The sequence below is a fragment of the Chiloscyllium plagiosum genome, unplaced genomic scaffold (assembly GCF_037043375.1).
Source record: "Chiloscyllium plagiosum isolate Xiang-an unplaced genomic scaffold, Cpla_swu_hap1 HiC_scaffold_6, whole genome shotgun sequence".
NCBI lineage: Eukaryota > Metazoa > Chordata > Chondrichthyes > Orectolobiformes > Hemiscylliidae > Chiloscyllium > Chiloscyllium plagiosum.
Genome location: NW_028270144.1, coordinates 63508451 through 63536336, shown reverse-complemented (window position 1 = coordinate 63536336; position 27886 = coordinate 63508451). Strand labels below are relative to the sequence as shown.

The 27886-nt window shown below is 42.2% G+C and overlaps 1 protein-coding gene across 1 annotated transcript in view; it reads left to right on the top strand.

Annotated features, from left to right (window-relative positions):
* The window catches only part of ccdc83 (coiled-coil domain containing 83), a 77629-nt gene extending 53467 nt beyond the window's left edge, over positions 1–24162 (top strand). The window contains exons 8-11 of the mRNA XM_043691603.2: positions 5652–5773; positions 7446–7543; positions 16159–16367; positions 21395–24162. Coding sequence (XP_043547538.1) covers positions 5652–5773; positions 7446–7543; positions 16159–16367; positions 21395–21571 — 606 coding nt within the window. The 3' untranslated portion in view covers positions 21572–24162. The remainder of the gene's footprint in view (positions 1–5651; positions 5774–7445; positions 7544–16158; positions 16368–21394) is intronic.
* The last annotated feature ends 3724 nt before the right edge of the window (positions 24163–27886 follow it).

Here is a 27886-nt window from a genome sequence, read left to right as displayed (position 1 = left end):
ATAGCAGTTCAGCAATGTGGGAACCTGCGTTCCACAAAGATAAGTGCCACCATTTTCTCTCTGGCCTCACTCTCACAGAGTCACTACTCACTTTAACTAAATTACTGCACATGCCTCTCATTAAGGCCTATGAATAATAACTTTCATTATTGCATGCATCATATCCACACAGTGGCTGTCAGCTACCTCATTCTCCCAAAATACTAACCCATCTAGTCCTCTGCATTTCCAACTCACTCACTAGGAACACTCATTCTTAACTGGCATCAGCTTTTATCCAACAACTAATTCCCTCTCGTGTGGGTACGACCAGCTCCCAGTAAAGCTCTGTCCTGAGGCAGCCAGCACTAAAGACCCTCATCTCCACTTCCTCATGTGAAGAGGAAGCCACTATTCCCTCAAAGGATGCAGCATCAAGGCTTTCACCTGCACCCTTCTCCAGCTCAAAGACTTTCACCTCAGTGTTTACTCAGGAGCACAATCTGGTGAGAGCATCACCTACACATCTGCACAGTTGCTCAAGGAAGAAATGTTCCATGTCTGTGACACTTCGAGGATTGCTGGAGAGTAGGTACCTGTTTAGCTGCAGGAAGATGAGTCCCTATTCTTGGCATCAGTGACTTAGTCAAAGTTCAGAAACAGCCACAGGAACATCAGACAGGTTTGTTAGAGGCTCTTAGAAAGCTTATTAAAGGATGGAGGAATTCACCAACATTATCAAACATGCTGGCTGCCTCTAAGAACAGGCTGATTCCCATTATGGAGATCCAGATCCAGGATTTTGTGTAAGACAGGTGCATGGACCTGCACACCATCATTATAGGTATTGATACACAACAACAGTGGCATGGTGAGAGTGAAGGATGTGGGGCAATACAGTGGCTCAGAGCTTAGCACTGCTGCCTCACAGTGACAGGGACCCATGTTCAATTTACAACCCTGAGTGACTCTGTTTGGAGTTTGTATATTCTCCCCATGTCTGCATGTGTTTCCTCCAGGTGCTCTGGTTTCCTCCCACAGTTCAAAGATGTACAGGTTAGGTGAATTGGCCAGGCTAAATTGTCCATTGTGTCCAGGGATGTGCAGGTTAGGTAGATTAATCATGGGACATGAAAGGTTACAGGAATATGGTAGGAGGGTGAGTCTGTATGAGATGCTCTTCAGAGGGTCATCTGTGAGCTTGTTGGGCTGATTGGCCTGTTTGGAAACTGTAGGGATTCTATGAATCACATTCCAAGTACCCCTTCCTCTCAGGTGACCAGTTGTTATCAGCATGCACCAATTAGTAGACCTCAGAAGCTTCCCCCTTAGGACTCTCCACAGATGCCTGGCCCTTCCCCTTCTCCTTGCTTATGATTGCATAGCCTGTAGGTGTCCAAGCCAAGGAGAATAAGCCTGAATCTGAGCAAGGCACTCTCAGCAGGCTTTGGCCATCAAAGCCTAAATGGTCTTTGTCGCTGTCAGAATGAGTGAGAGATGAACACCTCTTCACGTGTCCCAAAGGTGAAAGAAGTTGTAATGAGCATGTATTGCTCATCTTTGACAAATGACGAACTCCTTGACTGCAGAAAGCATCAGGCATCGTGCAAGTCACAGAGGCTAGCAGCCTTCAAGTAACTATAAAGTGAATAAGCACTAAGAAGATGCATCCTAACTAAATGCAAGACTTGTATGTTTGTTTTGGTATGTAACGTGGCAGAGGAGTTCAAGTCATCGGTACAATCAGTTCTGCTAGAATGCATATTTCTTCAACACAAATTGGCTTTAACACCATTGAAGGATGTAAAGCATTATTTGTAGAACATGAACTTTCCTTACCTGTATTGGCTATAGTGCAATTCTGGCCCCATTAGTTTAAAAGGTGCGGTATTGCGTAATCTTCATGGTGCATGAGATTGCACAAAAATGGAACTATCATGTTATATCAAAACAAATTGTATTCCAGAGTTCCAAAATAAGGTCTTGACTGGCTGAAGGAGTTGAGAGTTGGTCTGAAAGCAGCCATGGTCATAGAATCATACAGCACAGCAGATGGTGATATGAATCTGGTGGCTTTGCTGTTGTTGACTTGCATGAAGGAAGGGTAAAAGAGGATTGTGTCCATGGAATATGCATATTGCCAGATATTCACTCTGACGTTCATGTCAGGAATTTACGATAACTAGACTCTCTGAGAAGGAAAGGCAATTTGGAAGCTACGTAGAAATGAAGAAATTTTGATTTTTAAGGGGATGCAAATGCACCAGTCATCAGCAAGATTCTGAACTCGAGATAATTAGAAATAACTTTTCCCTGATATTGACTTGCTGGGTTTTTCATTTTTACTTGCATTTTCTCACCTTATTTTGCCCTTATCCATACCTCTCAAGGAAGCAGAAATTCCACCCTCTCTTTTTTCTTGAAAATACAGAATTGATATGAGTTTGTTCTGAAACATAAGTATTGAGTATCACAGTTTTAGCTGTTCCATAGTCAGAAGACTGTTCATGCTAATCGTTTCCCTACTAAGATATTCTGCAAAAGAATGATCCTTTATTCTGGACACAAATTACCATTTAGCTCTTTTTACACTGATTTTAAGCGCAAGGTAAATATTCCTAGTCAAATCAAAATTCAGGGAATGAATTGAAATCATTGTCCAATCTGCCAGTCATTCCCAGTTCAAGTAAACAAAGCCTTTACCCAAATCCCGCTGCCTAATTTACTTCTCTCTTCAAAGCTTTCATTTCTATTCTCTCTTCATTTGTTAATTTTCCTTCCTGGAATTTAATATCAAGCTTCCATATCTCTAGTTCTTTTGCCATTTCATACTTCATCTGCACTAAATCCTACTTAACTCCATCGTTGATTTATCTAGATTCACTTCCAAATGTTATGCTATTTCTGTTTCTTTTGACCCCTGCATTAAACTGTACCTTTATGACAGATGATTGCAGGGCACCTTGGGGTTGCCCTTCACTTCAGGCTGCCCTTTTTTTCAGGGCACATCTTCACTTTGCATTGCCATCACAATTTGATTAAACTTGCACTTCTCAATTCTGGACTTGCTGGAAAATTTCTTGTATTTTTACATTTTATTGAATAAAGTGAAGCTGGGTTTTTAGTAATGTACCACCTGCGTTATTACTGCTAAACGTCTTCACTGTCCATAAAAGTTTTGTGTGGAATCTTCCCAGCCCCTGAACAACGAAGCATCAGCAAATCAGTTAGAAAGATAGAGTAAGATTTGCAGAAATGAGATTCTCAACAAGAAAAGGTCTGATTTTCCAACCAAGTCTTGATCCATGAGACAAAAATCTCATTAGTGTATAGCCAGAGGCCTATTTAAAACCATTTGTATTAACATGCTATTGTTACGCAACCTCACCTTATTGATATGCAAGTTCCCAATCTCCAACCATCAGATTCAAACTAGACTTGGTCATCAGTCACTAATATCTCAGAGCAAATTCAATAGGCAGTGATTGCCCACACACCCAGCCATGGGCATTGGCATCGGACAGTACCAGCCTCACCATCCCTTTATGGAACATCCCTGATCCACTTACAATTATAGCTGTCCATATTAGTGCAGCTTCTTGGAGTGCACAGTCTTCTTTCATTGTAATACACTTGCCAGGACATTTTGTAGGCAGGGACAGGCACCAAACTCATTGATTGGAATGTAGGAAATAGGCTTTAAAAATTGCGCCATGCCAGAAATCCCAGGAGATTCCCACAGTAGTGAGTACCTTCGCCTGGAGCAAGAAGGAAGGTAGGACAAGAGGGGTACCATAGAGGTGGTGTACAAGGGTAATGAATCAAGGTTCGAGAATAGCATGAGAAATCATCTGAGGGCTTGTAGAGAGAAATACCAAAATTGATACTTATTGATTTCTGGGAATGTTCAGCCTTATTTTTCTGTCCATTCTGATTTTCTTTTAAAATGTGGAATCAATCAATTTTATCTGTATGTTACCTTTTAAATTCAATCATAATCATTATTTTTATATTCTAAAATGAACATAAAAATTGAAGAATATTAAATATCTTGTTTAATGTGTGAATACTTCAATGTCATTGGCTGCTTAACTTGCTCACTAACATCAATGCTGCTGCACTTATTACCAGATTTACAGTAAGTTTCTAAGAGGGTTGTGACAATGTGGGATATGGGCCAAAATCAGTCCTGGGCATCAACTCAATGAAAGGTAAAAACAATGACTGCAGATGCTGGAAACCAGATTCTGGATTAGAGGTGCTGAAAAAGCACAGCAGTTCAGGCAGCATCCAAGGAGCAGTAAAATCCCCACCCTTTTCTGCCTTCCGCAAAGACAGTTTCCCTCCGTGACTACCTGGTCAGGTCCATGCCCCCCTACAACCAACCCACCCTCCCGTCCTGGCACCTTCCCCTGCCACTGCAGGAATTGCAAAACCTGCGCCCACACCTCCTCCCTCACCTCCATCAAGGCCCTAAAGGAGCCTTCCACATCCATCAAAGTTTTACCTGCACATCCACCAATATCATTTATTGTATCCGTTGCTCCCGATGCGGTCTCCTCTACACTGGGGAGGCTGGACGCCTCCTCACAGAGCACTTTAGGGAACATCTCTGGGACACCCGCACCAATCAACCACACCGCCCTGTGGCCCAACATTTCAACTCCCCTCCCACTCTGCCAAGGACATGAAGGTCCTGGGCCTCCTTCACCGCTACTCCCTCACCACCCGACACCTGGAGGAAGAACGCCTCATCTTCCGCCTTGGAACACTTCAACCCCAGGGCACCAATGTGGACTTCAACAGTTTCCTCATTTCCCCTTCCCCCACCTCACCCCAGTTCCAAACTTCCAGCTCAGCACTGACCCCATGACATGTTCTCCCTGCCTATCTTCTTTTGCACCTATCCACTCCACCCTCCTCCCTGGCCTATCACCTTCATCCCCTCCTCCACACACCTATTGTCCTCTATGCTACTTTCTCCCCACCCCCACCCTCCTCTCATTTATCTCTCCACCCTTCAGGCACTCTGCCTGTATTCCTGATGAAGGGCTTTTGCCTGAAACTTCGATTTTACTGCTCCTCGGATGCTGCCTGAACTGCTGTGCTTTTCCAGCACCTCTAATTCAGAATGACTCAATGAAAGTCAAGAGGAGGTTACAAGGAGCCACTGTTTTGACAGGGAAGTTGAGGAAGTCAACTTACAGGAGAAACCATGCCACAGAGACTCCCTGGTTAGTATCAAACACACTTCATAGAATTCCTACAGTGTGGAAACAAGCATTTGGCCCAACAAGTCCACACCGATCTTCCGAAGAGTATCCCATCCAGACCCATTCCGCTACCCTATAACTTTACATTTCCCCTGACTAACGCACCTAACCTACACATGCCTGGACACTGGGCAATTTAGCATGGCAAATCCACCTAACTTGTACATCTTTAGGTTGTGGGAGGAAACCAGAGCACCCGGAGAAAACTCACGCAGATGTGAGGAGAATGTACAAACTCCACACAGTTGCCTAGGGTGGAAAGAACCTGGGACCCTGGTGCTGTGAGGCATCAGTGCTAACCACTGAGCCACCTCTTGTTTCATCACTGACGAAATTTCAGGTGAAAGTTTGGTCAGATTTTGATACTGATAAACTTATTATTTGTTCATGTTTCTGCAGCTAAACCTATATAGTCTTGAAGTTACTAATTTGGAACAAGCAGTACAAAAAGTTGAACAGGACAATCTGAAAATTTTGAGTCAACTGTTTGATTGCCAGATCAGTGACCTTAATGAATGCAGGTAATTTTGACATCTCTTACCTTCTCAATATACTATTAACAGATCTGTACAGTCTTAATTTTAATACTTAAATGCTATTCTTAATGTTTATTATACCTGCTATATTGCCTTTTTAATGCATTGGTATCGGCTGTAATTAAGATTTGAGTGAATGGATTTACCAAGTTATAAATTCTTGCTATAAACCCAAAATATTAGTAGTAATACTCAAAATAATATACAAGTTACCCTTTTAGCAAAATTTTAGGGAGAAATTTTATTTTTGGTAAGATGTAACTCCATTCTATATAATGCCAACTGTGCCATATTTTTGAAAGTGTCAGAAAAGACACAGCCGGTAAAATCACATGGTTTTGTTTCCCACCTGACAGATGCAAAATCATTTGTTTCATACAATGTGCAGAACCTGCTGCCCTCTCTAGTAGCATGTTTGGAAGCAGGAAGAGCATTTAGTAGGGTAGCAACTCCACCCCAATTAATTATGGGATGGGAAGGCTCTTATCATCCTTCACCATCCCACCAATTGAAACCCTCAGGTAACAACCAGTGACCACATCAGGGGCTCAAATGCTTCTGCTTTTAATAATCAAGCTGCAGGGTTGTCATGTGGTATGCACAACAAGTTAATCTGTATTGGCTGTTTGAGTGAGGGTCCATGGCCCTCACTCAAAGGCATTCCGTTCCAGATTAAAGGAATGCAAAATTCCTCCCATCATTACTTTAGTGTGGCCTGTCTGGATCCCTCCATAATCTTGTCTGTTCAGTAGGTACTTGTCCTGGAGTTAGCCAGTGTATATAAAATATACTGAGAAAGATTCCTGCTAGCCTTTGAGTAGCCAGTGATACTCTGTTGCAGAGACCCCTGCCTCAAGAGTTTTGATCCTGTGCTATGGACTAGGCCAGATCACTTAAAACATTCTTAAGCAGGCAACCCAGACTGTAACTTTGCTATTTGTTTTGGTAAATGTACAATGAAAATTATCTAGAGTAAGTTAGCTAGTTTGACTACCATGGTTTAAAATAGCCAACAATTTATTCACAAAATTACAAAATGAAACACAAAGAACAGAATATAGAATACCCACAGAACAGTCCACCCAAACTAGACTTAATTATGTTGTTCTTAAAAATAACTGCAATAATCCCAATAAACGAACCCCTTAAACACAGTAAAAATGAAACAGGGGCTTACAGGTTGAAGTTAGAAGGGTGAAGAGAGAGTCTAGCAGCCTGTTTCCACACAGCCCACTGCTGCACTGTCCCAAAAGCCTCAGCTGCCAGGACTGACCATTCCCCTTTCAGTATACAGGTTACTTTTAAAACATGAAAGCCTGAAGTCTAAAGACTCATTTGCTTACGTATACACAAAAAGCTTCTCAGTAAACCCTTTCATCTCTGTACCACTTCAGCCGATTCAGAGCCTGGGCTGTTTTATGACCCCTCTGAAAAACATCAAGGACACAGTATCCTTGAGAAGGAACAGCTTTCTGACACCTGTGGAAAGGTCTGCCGATGACCTGTCATGCGCCTAGTTGACTCTGGATTCATTAGGCCTTCCCCAAAGAAGACAACGTATGTGATTACCAGCTCTCCAGTCATCAGATAAGACTCATGTCACCACAAATTGATCCTATATGATAATTCAATGATTCTTTATTTCCAATGGTCATAGAAACCTGTTCAAAATTCGTGCAGCTGGGTCCAAGAGCCAAGATGGTGGGATATTGGAAGAAGAATTAGCTAAATTAGCGTTCAGAGGTGAACCTTCAGGTAATAATAAGAAAAAAAATTGTAAATCACATAGGAATTCTTTATTTCAGTTTACAATATTTTATATATTTCTGCATTGTTAAATAATACTCATGTTTCTGTAATACTACATTTTATAGAACATAGAACAGTACAGCACAGAACAGGCCCTTCAGCCTACGATGTTGTGCCAACCATTGATCCTCATGTATGCACCCTCAAATTTCTGTGACCATATGCATGTCCAGGAGTCTCTTAAATGTCCCCAATGACCCTGCCTCCACAACTGCTGCTGGCAATGCATTCCATGCTCTCACAACTCTGTGTGTAAAGAACCCGCCTCTGACATCCCCTCTATACTTTCCTCCAACCAGCTTAAAACTATGACCCCTCGTGTTAGTCATTTCTGCCCTGGGAAATAGTCTCTGGCTATCAACTCTATCTATGCCTCTCATTATCTTGTATATCTCAATTAGGTCCTCTCTTCTCCTCCTTTTCTCCAATGAAAAATGTCTGAGCTCAGTCAACCTCTCCTCATAAGATAAGCCCTCCAGTCCAGGCAGCATCCTGGTAACGTCATGTGCGCACGTGTCCCTCCAACACACATGCACGATCCAATAGTGCGTCCTTCCAAATGCCTGTGCGCGAGTGACCTTCAAACACACACACACACACCCCTCAAACACACACGTGTCCCTCAAACACGTGCACATCCCTCAGACACGCATAATCCGCACATCCCTCAGACACGCATAATCCCTCAGACACATGCACATATAAACTATAAGGTTAAATATATGATATTGGTTAGTAATTAACAATGGACAGATCATTTGACATTGAATTCACATCATTTGAGTTACTTTATTCAAGTAATTATGTGCAGTGATTTAGGATAATACAGATTGTTTTTATTCATTAATGGGATGTGGATGTCACTGGCAAAGGCCAGAATTTATTGCTGATCTCTATTTACTTTGGAGAAGATGTGTTGAGGTACCTTCTTAAACCTCTGCTGTCCTTTGGGTTTAGGTATATCCATAATGCTGTTAGGAAGGGAGTTCCAGGATTTTGATCCACAATGGGAAAGGAATTGTGTGATATGGTCCCCTCAGGTTTGGATGGTGTTGGAGGGAGCAGATGGTGTTCCCATGGATCTTATGTCTTTGTCCTTTTAGGTGATAGAGTTTGGCAGTTAGAGAAGCCTGTGTGAATTGCTATGGATTTAACCAATAGCTGGAGATTATTCAACACAAAATGCTTGGTGATTATAAAACAGTTATATACTACTGTCCTTTCCAGATGCCCTGTTGATCCTATCATTCTAGGATACCCTTGTCTCCTGCAGGTTTAGGAAAAGGGGGAACTAAAAAGTTGAGGAAAAGCTCCAACTAAAAGGGAATCAAAGATCTAAAATGATGAAAAACCATTTATCAAAAGGTCTGCAAATGGGCCTATAATTCAGAAATTGAAATCGAGCTGAAGCTACCCCTTAATGGTCATGCCCAATTTGTGACAGAGGCAGTGAAGCCTTGCTAGAAAGTACCATGCCTCAAGGCCTCTTCAGTACTTTTCTTGATCAATCCATGCTGCAACCAGAAGAGCAAATTCCTGTTGGAGCCAATGAAAAGGCATTGTTTTACAAGCAGTGGTCTATACCCTTGCTTCTTCATTGACTGAAAGATAAAGTCTAATGTTACTATTGGGATGTGAGCATGTTTCTCTGCTTTTTGAACAAAACAATAATATGACAATTGTCATCTTCCAAACCACCCAGAATTCAGGAAATTTTCTATAGACATTTATATACCATAAGGTCAGAGTAGATCCAATTGATAACAATTCTTACATTCAGTTTCAATCACAATTACTACAATAGTGAAACGGTGTTCACTAGTCTATCGAGCAGGACCTGGATAAAATGGAAGCTTGGGGCAGACAAATGACAAGAGATATTTGCACAAATGTATCATGTCAACATCATTACAAACAGGAGAAAGGCAAGTCATCTATCCTCAACCTTCATGACATCATCAACATACTGGGGGTTACCATTGACAACAAGTTCAAATTGACCAGTCATATCAGCACAGTAGCTGTAACAGTAGGGCAGAGGCTGCATATTCTGTCACAATATAATTCACCTTCTGAACCTTAAACCTTACTTACCATCTAAAAGAACGATTACCTATATATTGATGCAGTCACATTAACATTCTATCTAGAATAGAGCAATCTGCTACCATTAGAAACAGTGTCCAATGCATTGCTTTACAAGTATCACCATATTTTAAAGAAATTACTTATAGATATGTAAGACTTGAACAAGCAGCCACCAAAGGAGCAGAAAAACAACAAAAGACTAGGAAGTGAGCATGTCAAGACATAAAGTGATGTGAGAGAGAATCTAAATCCCAGTCACTGTGGTTGGGTAGTAGAGGGTAGTAGTAGTTGGTCACAGAGGAACCTGAAAAAGGGGAAAAACCTTAAAACCAATTTTCTGGACTATAATGAGGCAATGGAATTTGGCAATGATGCAAGTGAGCTGAGACACTCTGACTGAGTTGCAACACATTGAGGTTAGAACTGGCAAGCAGAGCATGAAAAGATCAAACCATGAGGTGAAAGAGTTAAAAAAAACACTACTTAGATTGATAGAAGGTAAGAATGAGTGTTCTACACCAATTGGTGCTCTGACTATGCAGAATGAGCAAGTAAATCATAATTGTAATAAAGCAAGTGGTGGTGCATTTTGCAGACTAAGAGGCCAGCTACCCCTTGGAAAATAAAACTACAACATATATGCATGAAGATATCTTGGTGTCCTGAAAAGCAAATCATTAAAAAGCAATGCAGCGGGGATCCAAAATGGCAGTGATCTAGGAAGATCGCATTGCAGAGCTCTGCACCGCATCGCAAGTCCTAACCCACCCTACCCAGACCAAGACGATATTCTGGGACTCTGGAAAGGTTGTGGAGTCCCAGGAAACTGTTAGAGAGCAACTTACCTCGATTTTCACTGTCCAGGGATACCGAAGAAGGGAGCAGGTATGTCTGAGGTCAGGCCCGGGCCCAGCCTGCAGGATCCTCAGACTTGATTTCCTACCAGGTCCTGGTAAAGGAGCTCACGAAATCTTGCAAGATATTGAGCAAGCAGATAGAGGAGAAGCTGGCCCCCATCGCTATCATGCTATAGAAGCATGAACAGCAGCTGGGAGACCTAAAGGAAAGGACAGATGAGGTAGGACACAGAGCCACAGTGGTGGAAGCTGATACTGGTTCCTCCAAGCATAGGATCCAGGCCCTGGAGATGCATGTCTGTAATTTGCTTGACCAGGTTGATGACTTCGATAACAGGGCCAGGAGAAAAAATATTTGGATTGTCAGTCTGCCGGAGGCTAAGGAGGGTGAGCGGCTGGTGGAATTTATTGAGGACTGGTTGGCGAAATTCCTTAACTTGGAGGCTAGAATGAGAAGCTTCAAGATTGAGAGGGCTCACTGGGTCACAGCACGGAGGTCAGGTCTGGACCACTGTCCTCGTCCTATCTTGGTGCGGTTTCATCACTATAGAGATGAGGAGAGAATCGAGGAAGCTTCCAGAATCCAAAGAAAGGATCTGAAGGCCCTAGTTTACGAGGGCTCTAAGATCATGTTCTTCCAGGACTTTTCAGCGGCGGTGATCTGAAAAAGAACTCCTATGACAGCATCAAGAAAAGACTGAGGGAGTTCAGGATCCAGTACTCTCTGAGGTATCCAGCAGTGTTTCAGATCACCTTAGATGGATCTGTATATCTCTTTGACACATTGGAGGAGGCAAGAGACTTTGTGGACAAAGTAACTTAATGTAAACAATTTTGTATGTACAAATAATAGTGCTGTTTGGGTACATCTCTATGACTCTATGTCTCTACTTTTCACTTAAAAAAAAGGAGCAAGTCCAGTCAGCGATTTCTTTTTTTTATTATTGGTAATAATCTGGTCTAAACTATGCTCAGGGGCGGTTTAGATGTGTACTTTCTATTTCTAGGTTAAGTTATACCAAAATATGGATGGGGTGCTCACCTATTGTTTTCTTTCAAATTTTCTTTGTTCACATTGTTATTTCAAGGTGTATTTTCTTACTTTTCTGCTTGTGTTTGTGGTACGGCTCTAGCTAGGAGGAGAGAAAATGGTTGGGATGGCTAAATGCCTACTTACGGGCAGTTTATGCCTGGTTCAGGTATTTAAATGCTCTGGCTGCAGTATTGGCAGTGGGATGGGAAGTTGGGTTTTGGGATGTATAGATGCCCCCTTTGGGCAGGGGGTGAGTTCCCCTCTTCAGCGCCATTGGTGCTGTATATGTTGGGTTTGTTTGTTGTATATAGTCTTTGATAGCTTTGTGGGTTTGTTTAACTGTAGTGGTTTTAATTTATGCAGTTTTTATGTTCGATGGATCTCCCGACACTAAGGCTCAGTGGTTTGTAATTCGAGTTCCTCCTCTCTGGAATCTAAATGTTACTGCAGAAGGTTATGGCTAATGACTTGATTAAATAGTGTACCTGGAACATCAAGGGGAGTCACTCACCAATTAAGAGGAAAAAGGTACTCTCGGGTCTTAGAAAGGAAAGGGTGGATAATGCTTTATTACAGGAGACACATTTGAATGATAAGGAACATTTGAAACTACAGCAGAATGGCTTTGATTGGATTTACTTTTCATCTTTTAATACCAGAAGTAGGGAACTGCTATATTGGTTAGGAGGAATCTCCCATTTAAGTTACTAGAGTGTATTAAAGACACCCACAGGAGGTTTGTAATCCTCAAAACCCTGATAAACGGGGAAGAATATGGTGTTTTAAATGTTTACTGCCCTCCAGCCATCCCTACAAATTTCTGGTAGATGTGTTCTCCAAATTGATCAGTCTGGAGTCCCGGCATATCATTATAGGGGGAGATTTTAATTGTACTATGGATCCCACAGCCAACAGGTTGCCCGAAGGCCCCCAGATACCCTTTCTACAAATTAAACAATTAGTGGATTTATGCATGGAGTTAGGGTTGGTGGACGTCTGGATGCGTATCTACCCTACAAGCAGGGATCTTACAGATTTTTTCTAATCCACACAGATGTCACACCAGGATTGATTTTTTTCTGACCCCTGTGGCAACCCTAGATTTGGTGGCATCTTGTGCAATTGGTAATGTTACCATCTCCAATCATGTTCCAGTGTACCTGTTGGTTAAGATTAAAGACGCTATAGTGGGTCTGAGGCACTGGCGAATGGATCCCTTTATCCTTAAAGATAATAAGTTTGTGGAGTACTTCTCTAAGGAATTTAGAGCTTTCCCAGACATTAATTCAGGCTTGGTTAGTAGCCCATCCGTCTTTTGGGAAACTGCCAAAGCCAATGCCAGGGGGCTAGTTATTCCTTCTACTAGGAAGTGGTAGAAGGGTGAGCAGCAACGTATCCTCGGAGCATGGTTGAAGGCAGCCGAGAAGGCTTACTTTGACAGGCCCTCGTCTCCCGCCATCTCTAACAGAGGCCAAAATTTTGTTTATTCTTTAAAAAGGAAGGTCCCGGAGGACTGTGCTTCTTACAGGCCCATTTCACTCTTAAATGTTGACTTTAAAATCCTCTCTAAGACTCTTGTGTTAAGGCTGTAAACTGTGTTACCTTCTATTGTTAAAGAGGACCAGCCAGGCTTCATAAAGAGCTGCAGACCTTCCAATAATGTTAGTAGGCTGCTTAATATAATTCAAACATATCAATAACAGTCAATATAGGGATTGGTGATTTCTCTAGATGCAGAGAAGGCATTTGACTGAGTTGAGTGGCAGTACCTTTTTTTTTTCTTGAGCGGTTTGGCTTGGGCAAAGCTCTTATAAGATGGGTAAAGATTCTCCACAGTGACCCTGTTGCTGCGGTCATTACCATTGAGGTACGATCAAACAATTTTAGCATTTTTAGGGGCAGCCGACATGACTGTCCCCTTTCGCCATTGTTTTTTACATTGGTGATTGAACCATTGAAGGAAGCCATTCATAGGGATCCCAATATATCAGCTCCAGCAGTGGGGTCAAAATTACACAAGATTTTGTTGTGCGTGCATGATGTTCTCATTTTTTTTGTCAAATCCAGCAGTTTCAGTACCTCGTCTGTTACAATGCATCAGCTTGTTTGGCACCTTTTCTGGGTACAAGATTAATTTTGCAAAAATCAGAGGCTGTGCCATTGGGTGGTCTTACGAAGGTGCTAGGTCTTGAGGGCAAATCTTGATTCCCATTTAAGTGGTCACGGGGTGGGGGGGGGAGTTATGTATTTGGGCATATTCATCACTCTAGTTCTTGATTGGTTGTTTAAAGCTAATTTTGTTCAATTATTTGACCAAATCAAACAAGACTTTCAAAGATGGGAGGTGCTTCCGGTCTCATGGTTAGGTTGGATAGCTCTTATGAAGATTCTTCCTTGTTTGTTGGACCCTATATGGATGCTTCCCCCGATTTTCAATAAACAATCGTTCAGGAGACTGAATGGCTGGTTCAGCTCTTTTAATTGGCATCTTAAGTGGCCCCTCATTAAATTAGCTAAATTAGCTAAATTGCAATTGCCTTACAGTCTAGGGGGAGTGGATCTCCCGGACATTAAAAACTATCAACCAAGTTTGCTTTTATCTTACATGAGTGATTGGGCTTGTGGGGATCTGTTTCAATAGGGTTAGATATTGAAACGTCTCAGGCAAAGCGCCCTCTTACTAGTTGACTTGTTCCTCAGGCAGCTGAGGAAATTTGGCATGACGGCAAATACCCTTGCCAATAGATGCACCATCGAGAGCATTCTCTCTGGATGTATCGCTCCCTGGTATGGCAACTGTACCATTCAAGATTGGACACAGTTACAGAGAGTAGTGAACGCAGCCTAGACAATCACAAAGGCCAACCTCCCATCTATAGAATCCATCTACCAGGCCCGCTATCAAGGCAAGCATTCTCAAAGATCCATTCCGCCATGGCAATGTTTTTCTACAGCCATCAAGGTGAAGGTACAGAAGCCTGAACACACGCCGGTTTCAAAACAGTTTCTATCCTACTGTTGTTAGAATACTGAATGGACTCACAAACTCTTAACATTTGCCTGTACCTGTGTTTTTGTATTTGCTGTTGTTTACCTATTATTTACTTATCTAGCTACTTAACTATGTGACCTGCCTGTATTGCTCGCAAGACAAAGCTTTTCCCTGTTCCTTGGTACATGTGACAATAAATTCTATTCAATTCAATTCAGAACGTGGGAGAGAGAAGTGTGTTGAGGTCTCTTCAGAGGCATGGGAAGATATTTGGGAAAACACAAGAAAGATATCAATTTGCAATAGGACCCATGCTTTACAGTTGAAGATTCTCCACAGGATCCACTTGACTCCAGATCGTTTATCAAAATTTAAACCAGGGGTATCTTCAACATAGCCCAAGTGTAAAGTTAGTATGGGCTCTCTTACCCATTGTCTCTAGTCCTGTGGTTGGCATCAAACATACTGGAGTGCTATGGTGGGTGCAATGGAGGGGATTTTGGATGTAAGAGTGGAGAAGGACTCTACCTCTCTTCTTCTTGGCCTGCCCAATGTAATCCCTGTAGATGCACATAAGAAAAAACTTTTCATCATCCTCAATTTCTGTGCAAGAAAGAATATCTTGTTAGCGTGGGTGTCTGAAAATCCCTGGGCTTGTTGCATTAGAGGAAGATTGTTATGGAGCATCTAATAAGGGCTTTTATATAGCAGTAACGGTTGTGCTTTATGATTCCATTATCCAGAGAGGGGGATCTGCGAATGTAAGTGAAAATTAATGCTCTCGCTATTCAAGAGTTAGTGTTTTGTTTTGCTGAGCTGTAATATTATTCAAAGTTTGGGAGAATAATATTATTATTTATCAGGTTGTTGTTAGTATTTAGTTAAGTAGTTAATTTGGGTTTTTAAAATATATTTTTATATATATTCATACATTTGTACTTGAGAGCGGTTTGGGTTTTTTAACTTTTTTTGCGTTCTTTCTTTGTATTGTTTCGTATTTGTTGTAATATTAAAAAATCTATTTTTCAATAAAAATATTTTTTTTAAAAATCAATGCAGCTTCATAAAATCATTATATTACAACAAAGCACTTGAGTTCATTTCTAGAGGAATACAATTCAGAAATAGAGAATTTAGAACTTTGGTTAGACCATGAATAATGCTGTGCACACTTCTGGTTTCAATATGTCATCAAAGGATAAGCAATTACTGAGGTAAGTGCAAAAGAGTTTTACATGGATGATAACAGAACTTAGAAGTGCAGCTATTAGGACTGTTTGGACAGGGTTCATGCTCTTTCTTTCATTAAAATGAAAATGCTGAAAAATGGTGGACAGAAACAGTGGTGTTTCTGCTCAATGGAACAATTAAAATAAAGTGGTTAAAGAGTCATGAAAGGCTTCAGTAGCCCAGCTTCATTGAAGCCAAAGGTTCACTTGATGCCAAACTGCCACCAACTAGCTTAACAAGACCAAGCATTCAACGTGTGATCTCTAATTGCAAAAGTCAGCTACTCACTACATTAAGCCAATCATCTCAAGTTTCAGGCAATCAGTTTTTGGATTGTAATAAGAGTTTTATTTTTAAACAGATGCCCTTGTGGAAATCCATGATGCTAGCTACAACCTACCAAAACTCAAGAGTGCAACATTGCTTGCATCAGAGAAGAAAGTTTCATCAATGCAACCGTATTTTAAAGAGGAAATGACAGAAAGTGATGATAAACCACAGTTCCAACTGGGCAAGTCTGTATCACAAAATCTCACCTACTTGTTGCAGGAAGATGAAAAATACTTTAAGGTTAGTTAAGTGAAATTGAAAGAAAGTATTAAAATCTTTGGTTGTTACCCACAATACTGTTCAATAATAGGTCATGTATGAAGATACAGAATGAAGTTCAGTGTTATTATTTGTAAAATTGTATTTTTATAGCTATAAATGTATTGGAAAACTTATCAAATATACATTTATATAAAGATAATGGTGCAATGATGTATGTTCCCTTTTAATTTAATATTGTTCAGACACATGTTGTCATGTTAAATAGAGTCCTGGCTAAAGTGTAAATCCTGATAATTATTGGAGTCCAGTTCCAAAATTAAGTAATGGTAAACAAAACAAAATGTTTTGAAATTTCACTGTCAACAATGATCTCCCACTTTCCTTCAGAGACTTCCTTATGGCAGCACCATTAGGTAATCTTATTATGCTACTATTTATTAGGTTTTCACAAAGTAATATGCCTTAGTAGAGAACAATTCTTTTATAAATTAACTCTATGTTTGAAGTACTAAAACATGTAAATCAAAATCAGAGCAAATTAGAAACTTTACACGTTTAGACACTCTTACAATGTAGTCTATGATAAAATTGCTCTTGCAAGCATACCGTAGTCATAATGTTTTGAAGTTTAAAGAAACAATTCGTTCTGCTATAATGCACATTTCAGCAACACAAATTCGCTGTAACACGATTGATGAATTGGGGATGCTGTTCTAAAGCATGAACTTTTAAAACATATATTGGCTATAATGTGATTACATCACCAACACTTAAAGTGCTGTTTCTAAAGTGTGATTTTTCTATAAGAATGGAACCACCATGTTATAGAAGAACTGACTACACATGAATTGATATTTTAGAAGTATCTGGAATTGTTTATTCCCTTTCTTTAATTTGCTGGTTTTTGAGGAATTAAAAGTTGGGAACAATTGTAACCACTTCATTACACAGCAGAATAAGATTACATGCAAGATTTCTGAATCACATTTGGCCGTCCAAATCCTAGCCTTCAATTTTTGGTATTTTTTTAAAAATCTAATCAATAGGCCCATTTTTCTTCTAGATCAGATTTTTTTTCTTCTCCTTCAGGGCAATACAATTCTCTTTTCCTTGTGATAGCTGTTGATAAGTCTCATTATTTAAAAAACAGCTGAGTAGAACTGAGAAGCCTGCAATGTCAGAACAAAAGAACAAAGAACCAAACAGGGCCCTCCAAGCCTCCGTTGCCATATTTTGCCCTTCCATACTAAAACTGTCTTCACTTTCAAGATCTATATCCCTCTATTCCCTTCCTATTCCTCTATCCAACTCAGTGCTTCTTGAATGCTGCTTATTGTGTCTGCTTCCACCTTCTCCTCCTTTGGATTCTAGCATCTGCAGGGTTTTTTTTGTCTCCACCATCTCCTCTGGCAAAGCTCTCCACCCTTTGTGTGAAAAACTTAACTTGCACCTGTTTTAAACTTCCCTCCCCCCCTCCCCCCACCCCGCACCTTGAACCTGTGTCCTCTAGTAACTGACCCCTCTACCCTTGGAAAAAGCCTATGCTTTCCACTCTATCCACGCCATTCACAATCTTATAAACTTCTTTTAGGTCACCCTTCAACCTCCTGCGTTCCAGTGAAAACAAACCCAATCTAACCAACCTTTCTTCATAGATAAGATCCCCCATACCGAGCAACATTCTGGTAAACCTTTTCTGAAACTTCTCCAAAGTATCCGCATCCTTCAGGTAGTGTGGTGACCAGAACTGTACACAATATTCCTAGTGTGGTTTAACTAATAAAGCTGCAGCATAACTTGCCTCTTCTTATACTCAATGACCCTGCCAATGAAGGCAAGCATTCCATAAGCCTTTTTTTAACTACCTTATCTACCTGCATTGCCACCTTCAGTGATCTGTAGACTTGAACACCAAGATCCCTCTGCATATCAATACTCCCAAGGGTTCTGCCATTCACTGAATAGTTTCCACCCTTACTTGACCTTCCAAAATGCATCACCTCACATTTGTCTGGATTTAACTCCATTTGCCATCTCTCTGCCTATGCCTCCAAGTGATCTTTCTCCTGCTGTGTCCTCTGACAATCTTCCTCACTATCCGCAAGTCCACCAATCATTGTATCGTCCACAATCTTACTACTCAGACCAGCTACATTTTCCTGCAATTTGTTTATGTAAATCATAAACAGCAGAGGTCCCAGCACTGATCCCTGTGGAACACCACTAGCCACAGCCCTCCATTCTGAAAAGCATCCTTCCACTGCTACCCTCTGTCTCCTATGACTGACCCATGTTCTGTATCCATCTTGCTAGTTCACCCCGATAACATGTGACTTCACCTTCTGTGCCAGTCTGCTATGAGGGACCTTGTCAAAGGTTTTACTGAAGTCCATGTAGACAACGTCAGGCACTTTTTCCTCTTCAATCGTTATCATCATATTTTCAAAAAACTCAATCACGTTAGTGAGGCACAACTCCCCCACACAAAACCATCTATCACTAAAACTATAAGTCCATTTGCTTCTAAATTCATATCGATCTTGTCCCTGAGAATCTTTTCTAATAATTTCCCAACTACTGACGTGAGGCTCATAGGCCTATAATTTTCAGGAATGTCCCTGCTACCCTTCTTAAACAATGGGACAGCATTGGCTATTCTCCAGTCTCCTGGGACCTTACCTGTGGCCAAAGAGAATACAAAGATATCTGTCAATGCTCCAGCAATTTGTTTCCTTGCCTCCCTCAAAATTCTGGGATATTTATGTCAAATTTGTATAAACATTTATATCTGTGATGCATCAAAAGTATTTTAAAAGAACAAGTGTAGATTTCATGTACATTCACTTCTATAAAACTAGTTATTTCCATTGAAAGGAAAATTTAATATCAAACCAATAATTTGTACATTTATAGCTACAATTGGTATTTATGTAACATCTCGTACAGAAAATATCCCAGGCAGTTAATGTAAGTGAAAGCTACTTGGCCAAATTGAGAATATTGGAAAGGCCAACTACAGGCTTTGTTGAAAAGATGTTTTCTTTTTAAATCAGATGGAAAGTGTAGTAATAGAATGGTTTGGAAAAGAATCCTGGCAAATGAGGCCATCACCTACACTCTGCACAGGAAATGTGAAAAAGTAAAATTAAAGGACATAAAACTTAGCTGAGCATGCAGAGATTGTGTGGGGAAGGGAACTAAAATTTTCAGTTCAGTATGTTCAAGAATTAATGGAGCCAATCCAGATCAGAGATGGGATTAGATTAGATTACAGTGTGGAAACAGGCCCTTCGGCCCAACAAGTCCACACCGACCCGCCGAAGCGAAACCCACCCATACCCCTACATTTACCCCTTACCTAACACTACGGGCAATTTAGTATGGCCAATTCACCTGACCCTGTATATCTTTGGATGGTGGGAGGAAACCGGAGCACCCGGATGAAACCCACGCAGACACGGGGAGAATGTGCAAACTCCACACAGTCAGTCGCCTGAGGCGGGAATTGAACCCGGGTCTCTGGCGCTGTGAGGCAGCATGTAGGGTATCAAAATTTCTTCAGAATGGCAAGAGTGAACTGGAGACCAGAAAAATGCATAGTAGTAACAAAAGTGTAGGCAAAGATTTTATTCGTGGTGGTGTGGTGTTAGATCTGGAATTAAACTGCAGGGATGGATAGCATTTAATGGATAGCATGTGGGTCAGTTAAAAGTTTTGCATGGCTTAGTACAGCACATGACCAGGGAAGCAGGTGAAGCTGATGACAAATTTGCAGAGTTTACAGTGGGAGCGAACACAATGTAAGTTGGGAAGAAGCCATTCAGATAAGGAAATGTTCAACTTATTTGCATGTTGTGTTAAAGACAGTGTGGCCAAAGTGGTCACAGGATGTATATATATATGGAGGGCTGCCGATGCTGTTATTGAGGACATAGAGGCAAGAGTGGAAATGGAGATGACTGTAAAATAAAGAAAAGCAATTGCTGGATCATGTTGTTAATTATTTACTATTGCAGAGCTAGGATTGTAATCATACAAGTACATTTTGATAAATATTATATTGCTTATGGTCAGTGATGTCAAATATTGTGGAGAGCTTGAAGGGTGACAGTGCCAAAGCCAGGGTAATTTCAACACTATAATGCCGATGAAACCAGGCCTGAAGATTCAAACAATTTTGGAGAAGACACAGATGTGTGTTTGAGACTTATCTAAGGAATTCTAAGATGAAAAAGATATTTTAAACCCAGAATCTATTGTAAATTCATTTTGTACTGTCCACCAGCTGTAAGAAAAATGTGAAGTAAACCTTTTTCCTGGTAGGATGCACAAATTTTCAAAGTCGGTGACTTCAGTAGATTGAATTTTAATCCCGTTAGTACATCATATCTATTAAAAAGGATGTGATAAACGGACACTTGTACAATGATGATCTGATTGGGATAGAGTCAATATGGATTTGTGTTTGACAAATACAGTTTTTGAGGATGTTACTGACTGGAATTGGATTTTCATAAAGGTCTAAATCCTGGAACTCACTTCTGAACAGTACCATGGATGTATTTGCACCAATGGGCAATAGCAATTGAAGACAGTTAGGTACATTTAAGAGCAGTTCAGGATATACAACAAATGCTGACTTTGCCAAAGTCATTCACATTTCATGAACAAATTTAAAAGAAGTTTGATTTTAAATTTTTTCTCCTAGTTTGCAAATCTTTTGACAACATTGCTCTTTTCCCCTCCCTATAACCATCTCAAGTTATACAACTGCCTGAGCTCAGTGATTCTTGCCCATCTCTGATTCAATCACTCCACCATACCTTTAGCTGCATAGACCCTAGTCTTCGGAATTTCCTCCACAAACTTCTCTTCTTCTCTCACCTACCTTTTCGACCAACTTTTGATCATGTGACCAAATATTTTCTGTGTGACCCAATGTTCAAAATAGTTTTTGAAAGCTCTTTAGGTCATTTTATTTTCTTAAAAATATGCAAGGTTTTATTACAATATAATTGTGTAAAAATTTGCAATTTGCTTTTCAGTATTTTGATTGTGGTGCCTTGGAACAGAAGCTGTTGCACGTCGAGGGCCGAGCCATGCCTCTTGAAGACATCGCGCAACTTCCCAGTCAAGGAAAGAAAAATGAAGAAACAAAATCAAATGAAGTAGCGATGGTATGGCCTGTTACTGGTACAATGCTCAGATCAGCTATATTATAGTTATTAAAACTCTTGCCCTTTGAAGCATTAGTAGATGTAGAGTGGATTATTTCAAATCAAAGACTACTGTGGTTGCAAGTTTTTTATGGTTTAGTTTACTTGCTTTTCATCTCCTCCATCCAACTATCCTGAAAACAGTGATGAATAGTTCCATGCACCAGCAGTATTCAGGTATCTCACCCAAGTTTTTTTCTTAATGTACCCAAAAACAATTACAATTATCTATTTAGATTTAAGATAACTAAATGCAGAACAGAAATTATTCTCAGCAATTTGCTACATACATGAGGATATTTGGAGCAACTGAATATCAATTACCTTGTTTACTTTGATAGGAAATCATTCTGTAACTGAAGCAACTATTTAATATTCTATATTTAAACCTTGGAATGAGGCTTTATAATTGGGGTCAGTTGGTGCAGTTGCAGAATGGCTAGTTTGTGATGCAAAATGATGCCAACAGCATGGGTTCAATTTCCTACCAGCTGGAATTACCTGGAAGGTCCTACTTTTTTGACTTTGCCCCTCATTTAAGGCATGGTGACCCACAGGTTAACCACCAGTCATCTCTCTGATGAAAGAGAACCCTATGGAACTATGGTGACCTCACCTCAATTAAACCTTTACTCAAATTTAAAGATGTTATGCAAGCTCCTTCAAAACAGCTGAGAAAGAATTACATATTTCTTAACTCCCCCCACCACCACCACCCACAAAAGGGAGGCAGAGTTTTTAGAAATTGTCTTGTATTCTTCGGTGGATGGCCAACGTGGGGCATCACCAAACTGTTCCTTTAATCCCGTAGGATCTCTGTAGGAATAAAGGATACCATACCTTTTACCTGGTCTGAAAACAGCTAAAAATTCAAGTCACAAAAGTGCAATTATTTAATTAGTTTAAGTATAAATCATGACTAAGAATCATGCAATTCAAAGTAAGGTACTCTGTATTCATAAATCAATGTGTTAAAATAAAAAATTAGAAATCAGTATACCAAATTTTCATTCGATTTTAGAAAATGTAAGCTATTGAGAGACTGAGAAGTCAGACAACACACAGTGTAGGAAACCACTTCAGAAGCCTGACCAATAAAAGATGCAGAGCTAAAGATTTAACTAACAAAGGAGGAGACCAAAAGCTTGCTCAATGATGTGAATTTTAAGGCGTGTATTAAAGAAGCATAGGGAGGTGGAGCATATTTTGAGAGGGAACTTTGGACCACAGCTGAAATTATGACCATCAGCAGTAATGTGAAAATTACAGAAGAAGTTGGGGGAGGTCACAGCAAAGCAGGAGGTGATCATCAGAAAAGTGTGGCAGTGTGAGGTGTTGGAAAATGAAATATAAAAAGAAAGAGAAATTACTTTCAAACCCATGCTCAGTTATCTGCATATTATGCAATGCAGAGTAATGCCAACATTTTAGGTTCATTTCCCACACTCTCCTTCTCAACCTCTCCCCTAGCCTGAAGTGTGACCTACCACCAACTGTCATCTATGAGAGCACAGCTGACAGGACTATGGCAACTTCTGCATTACTATCAAATCATGTAATTATAGTATGAAGAATGTTTGTAAATTGATACATTAAGCAGTCCGAATATGTATTTTGGTAGATGCATTACAAAAATTCTGCTCATCTATCTTTTTTTCATGGGATGCAGACACTGCAGGCAAGGGCCTGTATTTGTTGATCATCCCTAATTATTCTTGAACTGGATAGTTTGCTTAGCCCTTGAGAGTCACATTGCTTTAAGTCTGGAGTCACATGTAGGCAAAACACACAATGATGGCAAATTTCTTTCCCTTAAAAGGGCACAGAAGCTTGGGTTTAGAGCTTAGTCAAGGAATTTATATGACCACTAGAGAGGAGGTCAGTTAGCTCAGTTGACTGAATGGCTGGTTTGCAACACTGCTACCAGCAGCATGGGTTCAATCCCCAGACCAGCTGAGGCTACCATGAAGAATTCTCCTTCTTAACCTGGTCCCTCACCTGAGACAATGGTGACCCTTGGGTTAAACCACTGCCAGTCACCTCTCTTTAATGAGAGAGCAGCCTTATAGTCTGGTCAGACTGTAGAGACTTTACCTTTTACTAAAGAAAATGATTCTGGAAAACATGATTGAAAATATTCTAAGAAATAAGAATCCATATTAAATAAAATCAAAATTCATCGAATAATAGATGCAATGACAAAAAAAAAATCTCCTTTCCTCCTTCACTCAATAATCCAAAGGTAAGACTGGACCATAGGCAGACAATGATGGAAGCAACAGGACTCAGCATTAATTTTCCCCACAGAGTAGACTTGGAAAGAAATCATTTTCAATTATTATTTGAGCATATGTTGATTCTCAAGATTGACCTCTGCCAAATTTCATTCTGTGGGAAGTTGAATGATTATTTGCATGTGAAAAATACGAAGCAATTCATTTGCAAATAGGAAACTCCTGCCCTTCTCAGAGTTTGCATGTTCACAAAACATGGGATGGCATATCAATATTTTTTACTTCAGCATTACTAGATAAAAAGTTACATTGACAGAAAATGTCTCATGATACAACGTGCTCTGTAAATTTTTCATTGTCAAATAAAACAATTTACAAATTGAAGCAAATGTTCTGTATTAAATCAGTCCATTTTCAGGTAGCTGGAAGGAGCATATTTATATCTGCTTAGAACACAGTTCAATATTAACTCCAGGTCCTGCTGCCACAATAGTAGAAGAGGGTGGTGGGAGTCAATTTCCTCATGTGTGACCAACATTCTTATAGCCAATAAGACAAAACAACATCTCAAGCCACATGTTGACATGTGCTCAGATAAAATTTGGCATTGATCCTGAAACTGAAATTTGATGGCGGGATTAAAAGCTTAATCAAAGACGTGGGGAGACACATAAAAATGATGAGAAATGCAGTGACTGAGTTTATCACAGAGCCTTGGCTAAGATAGTTTGGGTTGAAATCTCATTTCGGAGGAAAATAGGATGTCCAGGTTGTGAGCAGTTTAGTTCAGTTTGAAACAGTGGCTAGGGAGGAATGAGAGAGTGGAGGTACAGAGCAAGTTAATTATGGAAACTGAAGACAAAAGCTTCATCACAGTGTTCAGTGATTAATTTAAATAAAGATTTACCTTCACTGAGCCTGGATGGCTGACAACACAATTCATGCAAGGGAAGAGAGCGATGATGATATAAAGCTAAGTGCCATCTGTGTGTGTGCATACTGTGAGCATGACTTTGGTGAATGTTTCTGAAGATATGTCAAAGAGACAGATCTACAGCACAGAAAAAAGGCCCTACAGTCCATCAAGTCTGCAGTGGTCAAAAACAAACATTGAGCTATTCTAATCCCAATCCCAGGTAGATGCAGGGATGAGAAATTTATACATTTTAACACATTTCTAACCTCTAAAAAATAGAATTCCAGCTATATTTTGCTACCCTCCACCTGCTCCAGGTGGGGGATTTGGAGGAGCTGGAAAGTGTGGTGCTGGAAAAGCACAGCAGGTCAGGCAGCATCTGAGGAGCAAGAAAATCAATGTTTCAGGCAAAGGTCCTTCATCAGGAATGAGGCTGTGAGCCTTGGAGATGGAGAGATAAATAGGAGGAGGTTGGGGCTAGGAGGAAGGTAGCTGAGAGTAGGTGGGTATAAAGGTGATAGGTCGGAGGGGAGGGTGGAGCAGATAGGTGGGAAGGTAGGTGGACAGGTGGGACAGGTCATGAGGGTGGTGCTGAGTTGAAAGGTGGGAACTGGCATAAGGTGGAGAAGACGGGAAATGAGGAAACTGGTGAAATCCGCATTGATTCCATGGGGTTGGAGGGTCCCGAGGCGGAAGATGAGGTGTTCTTCCTCCAGGGGTCAGGTGGTAAGGGTGTGGTGATGGAAGAGATCCAGGACCTGCATGTTCTTGGCAGAGTGGGAGGGGAAGTTGAAGTGTTCAGCCACGGGGCGGTGGGGTTGGTTGGTGAGAATGTCCCGGCGATGTTCCCTAAAGTGCTCTGCAAGGAGGCATCCAGTCTCCCCAGTGTAGAGGAGACCGCATCGGAAGCAACGGATACAATAAATGATGTGTGGAAGTGCAGGTGAAACTTTGACGGATGTGGAAGACTCCTTTGGAGCTTTGGATGGAGGTGAGGGGGGTAGGTGTGGGCGCAGGTTTTGCAATTCCTGTGGTGGCACGGGAAGGTGCCGGGAGGGAAGGGTGGGTTGTTTGGAGGTGTGGACCTGACGAGGAAGTCGTGGAGGGAACGGTCTTTACTGAAAGCAGGTAGGGGTGGGGAGAGAAATGTATCTCTGGTGGTGGGTCCTTTTGTAGGTGGCAGAAATGGCAGAGGAGGATGATGCGATGTATACAGAGGTTGGTGGGATTGTAGGTGAGGACCAGGGGATTCTGTCCCTGTTGCGGTTGAAGGGGTGAGGTTACTCCTCGTCGGGTCCACGCCCTCCCCCAACAACCCACCCTCCCCTCTCGGCACCTTGCCCTGCCACCGCAGGATTTGCAAAACCTGCGCCCACACCTCCCCCCTCACCTCCATCCAAGGCCCCAAAGGAGCCTTCCACATCTGTCAAAGTTTCACCTGTACTTCCACACATGTCATTTACTGTATCCGTTGCTCCCGATGAGGTCTCCTCTACATTTTGGAGACAGGACACCTCCTCGCATAGCACCTCCGAGAACATCTCCAGGACACCGCATCAACCAACCCCACCGCCCCGTGGCTGAACACTTCAACTCCCCCTCCCACTCCGTCGAGGACACGAAGTCCTGTGCCGCCTCCATCACCATTCCCTCACCACCCAACGCCTGGAGGAAGAACGTCTCATCTTCTGCCTCGGAACCCTCCAACCCCATGGCATCAACGTGGATTTCACCAGTTTCCTTATTTCCCTTCCCCCCTACCTTATCCCAGTACACCCACCGACACCGACGCTGCCGGGACACCTGTACAACCACCGACACTGACGCTGCCGGGACACCTGTACAACCACCGACAATGCCAGAACACCTGTACACCCACCAACACTGACGATGCAGGGACATCTGTACTGACACTGACAGTGCCGGGAAACTTGTACACCCACCGCACCAACGCTGCCGGGATACCTGTACACCCACTGACACCAACGCTGCCGAGGCACCTGTACACCCACCGACACCGATGCTGCCGGGAAACCTGTACAGCCACCGACACCAACGCTGCTGGGACACCTGTACACCCACAGACATTGACGCTGCCGGGAAACCTGTACACCCACCGACACTGACGCTGCCGACGCACCTGTACTCCCGACACCGACGCCGAGACACCTGTACAGCCACAGACATTGACGCTGCCAGGACACCTGTACAACCACCAACACCGACGCTGCCGGGACACCTGTACACCCACAGACATTGACGCTGCCGGGAAACCTGTACACCCACCGACACTGACGCTGCCGGGACACCTGTACAACCACCAACACCGAAGCTGCCGAGGCAGCTGTACTCCCACCGACACTGACGCTGCCGAGGCACCTGTACACCCACCGACACTGACGCTGCTGGGACACCTGTACACCCACTGCCAATGACAGTGCCGGGAAACCTGTACTCCCACCGACACCGACGCTGCCGGGATACCTGTACACCCACTGACACCAACGCACCTGTACATCCACCGACACCGACGCTGCCGGGACACCTGTACAGCCACCGACGCTGCCGGGACACCTGTACACCCACCGACACTGACGCTGCTGGGAAACCTGTACACCCACCGACACTGACGCTGCCGGGACACCTGCACACCCACCGACACCGACGCGGTCGAGGCACCTGTACACCCACCGACACTGACGCTGCCGAGGCATCTGTACACCCACTGACACTGACGCTGCCGGGAAACCTACACCCGACACTGATGCTGCCGGAAAACGGGTACAGCCACTGATACTGACGCCGCCGGGAAACCTGTACAACCACCGACACTGACGCTGCTGGGACACCTGTACACCCACCGACACTGACGCTGCCGGGACACCTGTACACACACCGACACTGACACTGCCGGGACACCTGTACAACCCACCGACACTGATGCTGCTCGGAAGCTTGTACACCCACCGACACCGACGCTGCCAGGACACTGGTACACCCACCGACACTGACGCTGCCGGAACACCTATACACCCACCGACACTGGCGCTGCCAGGAAACCTGTACACCCACCGACACCGACACAGCCGGGACACCTGTACACCCACCAACACTGACCCTGCCGGGAAACGTGTACAACCCACCGACACCGACGCTGCCGGGACACCTGTA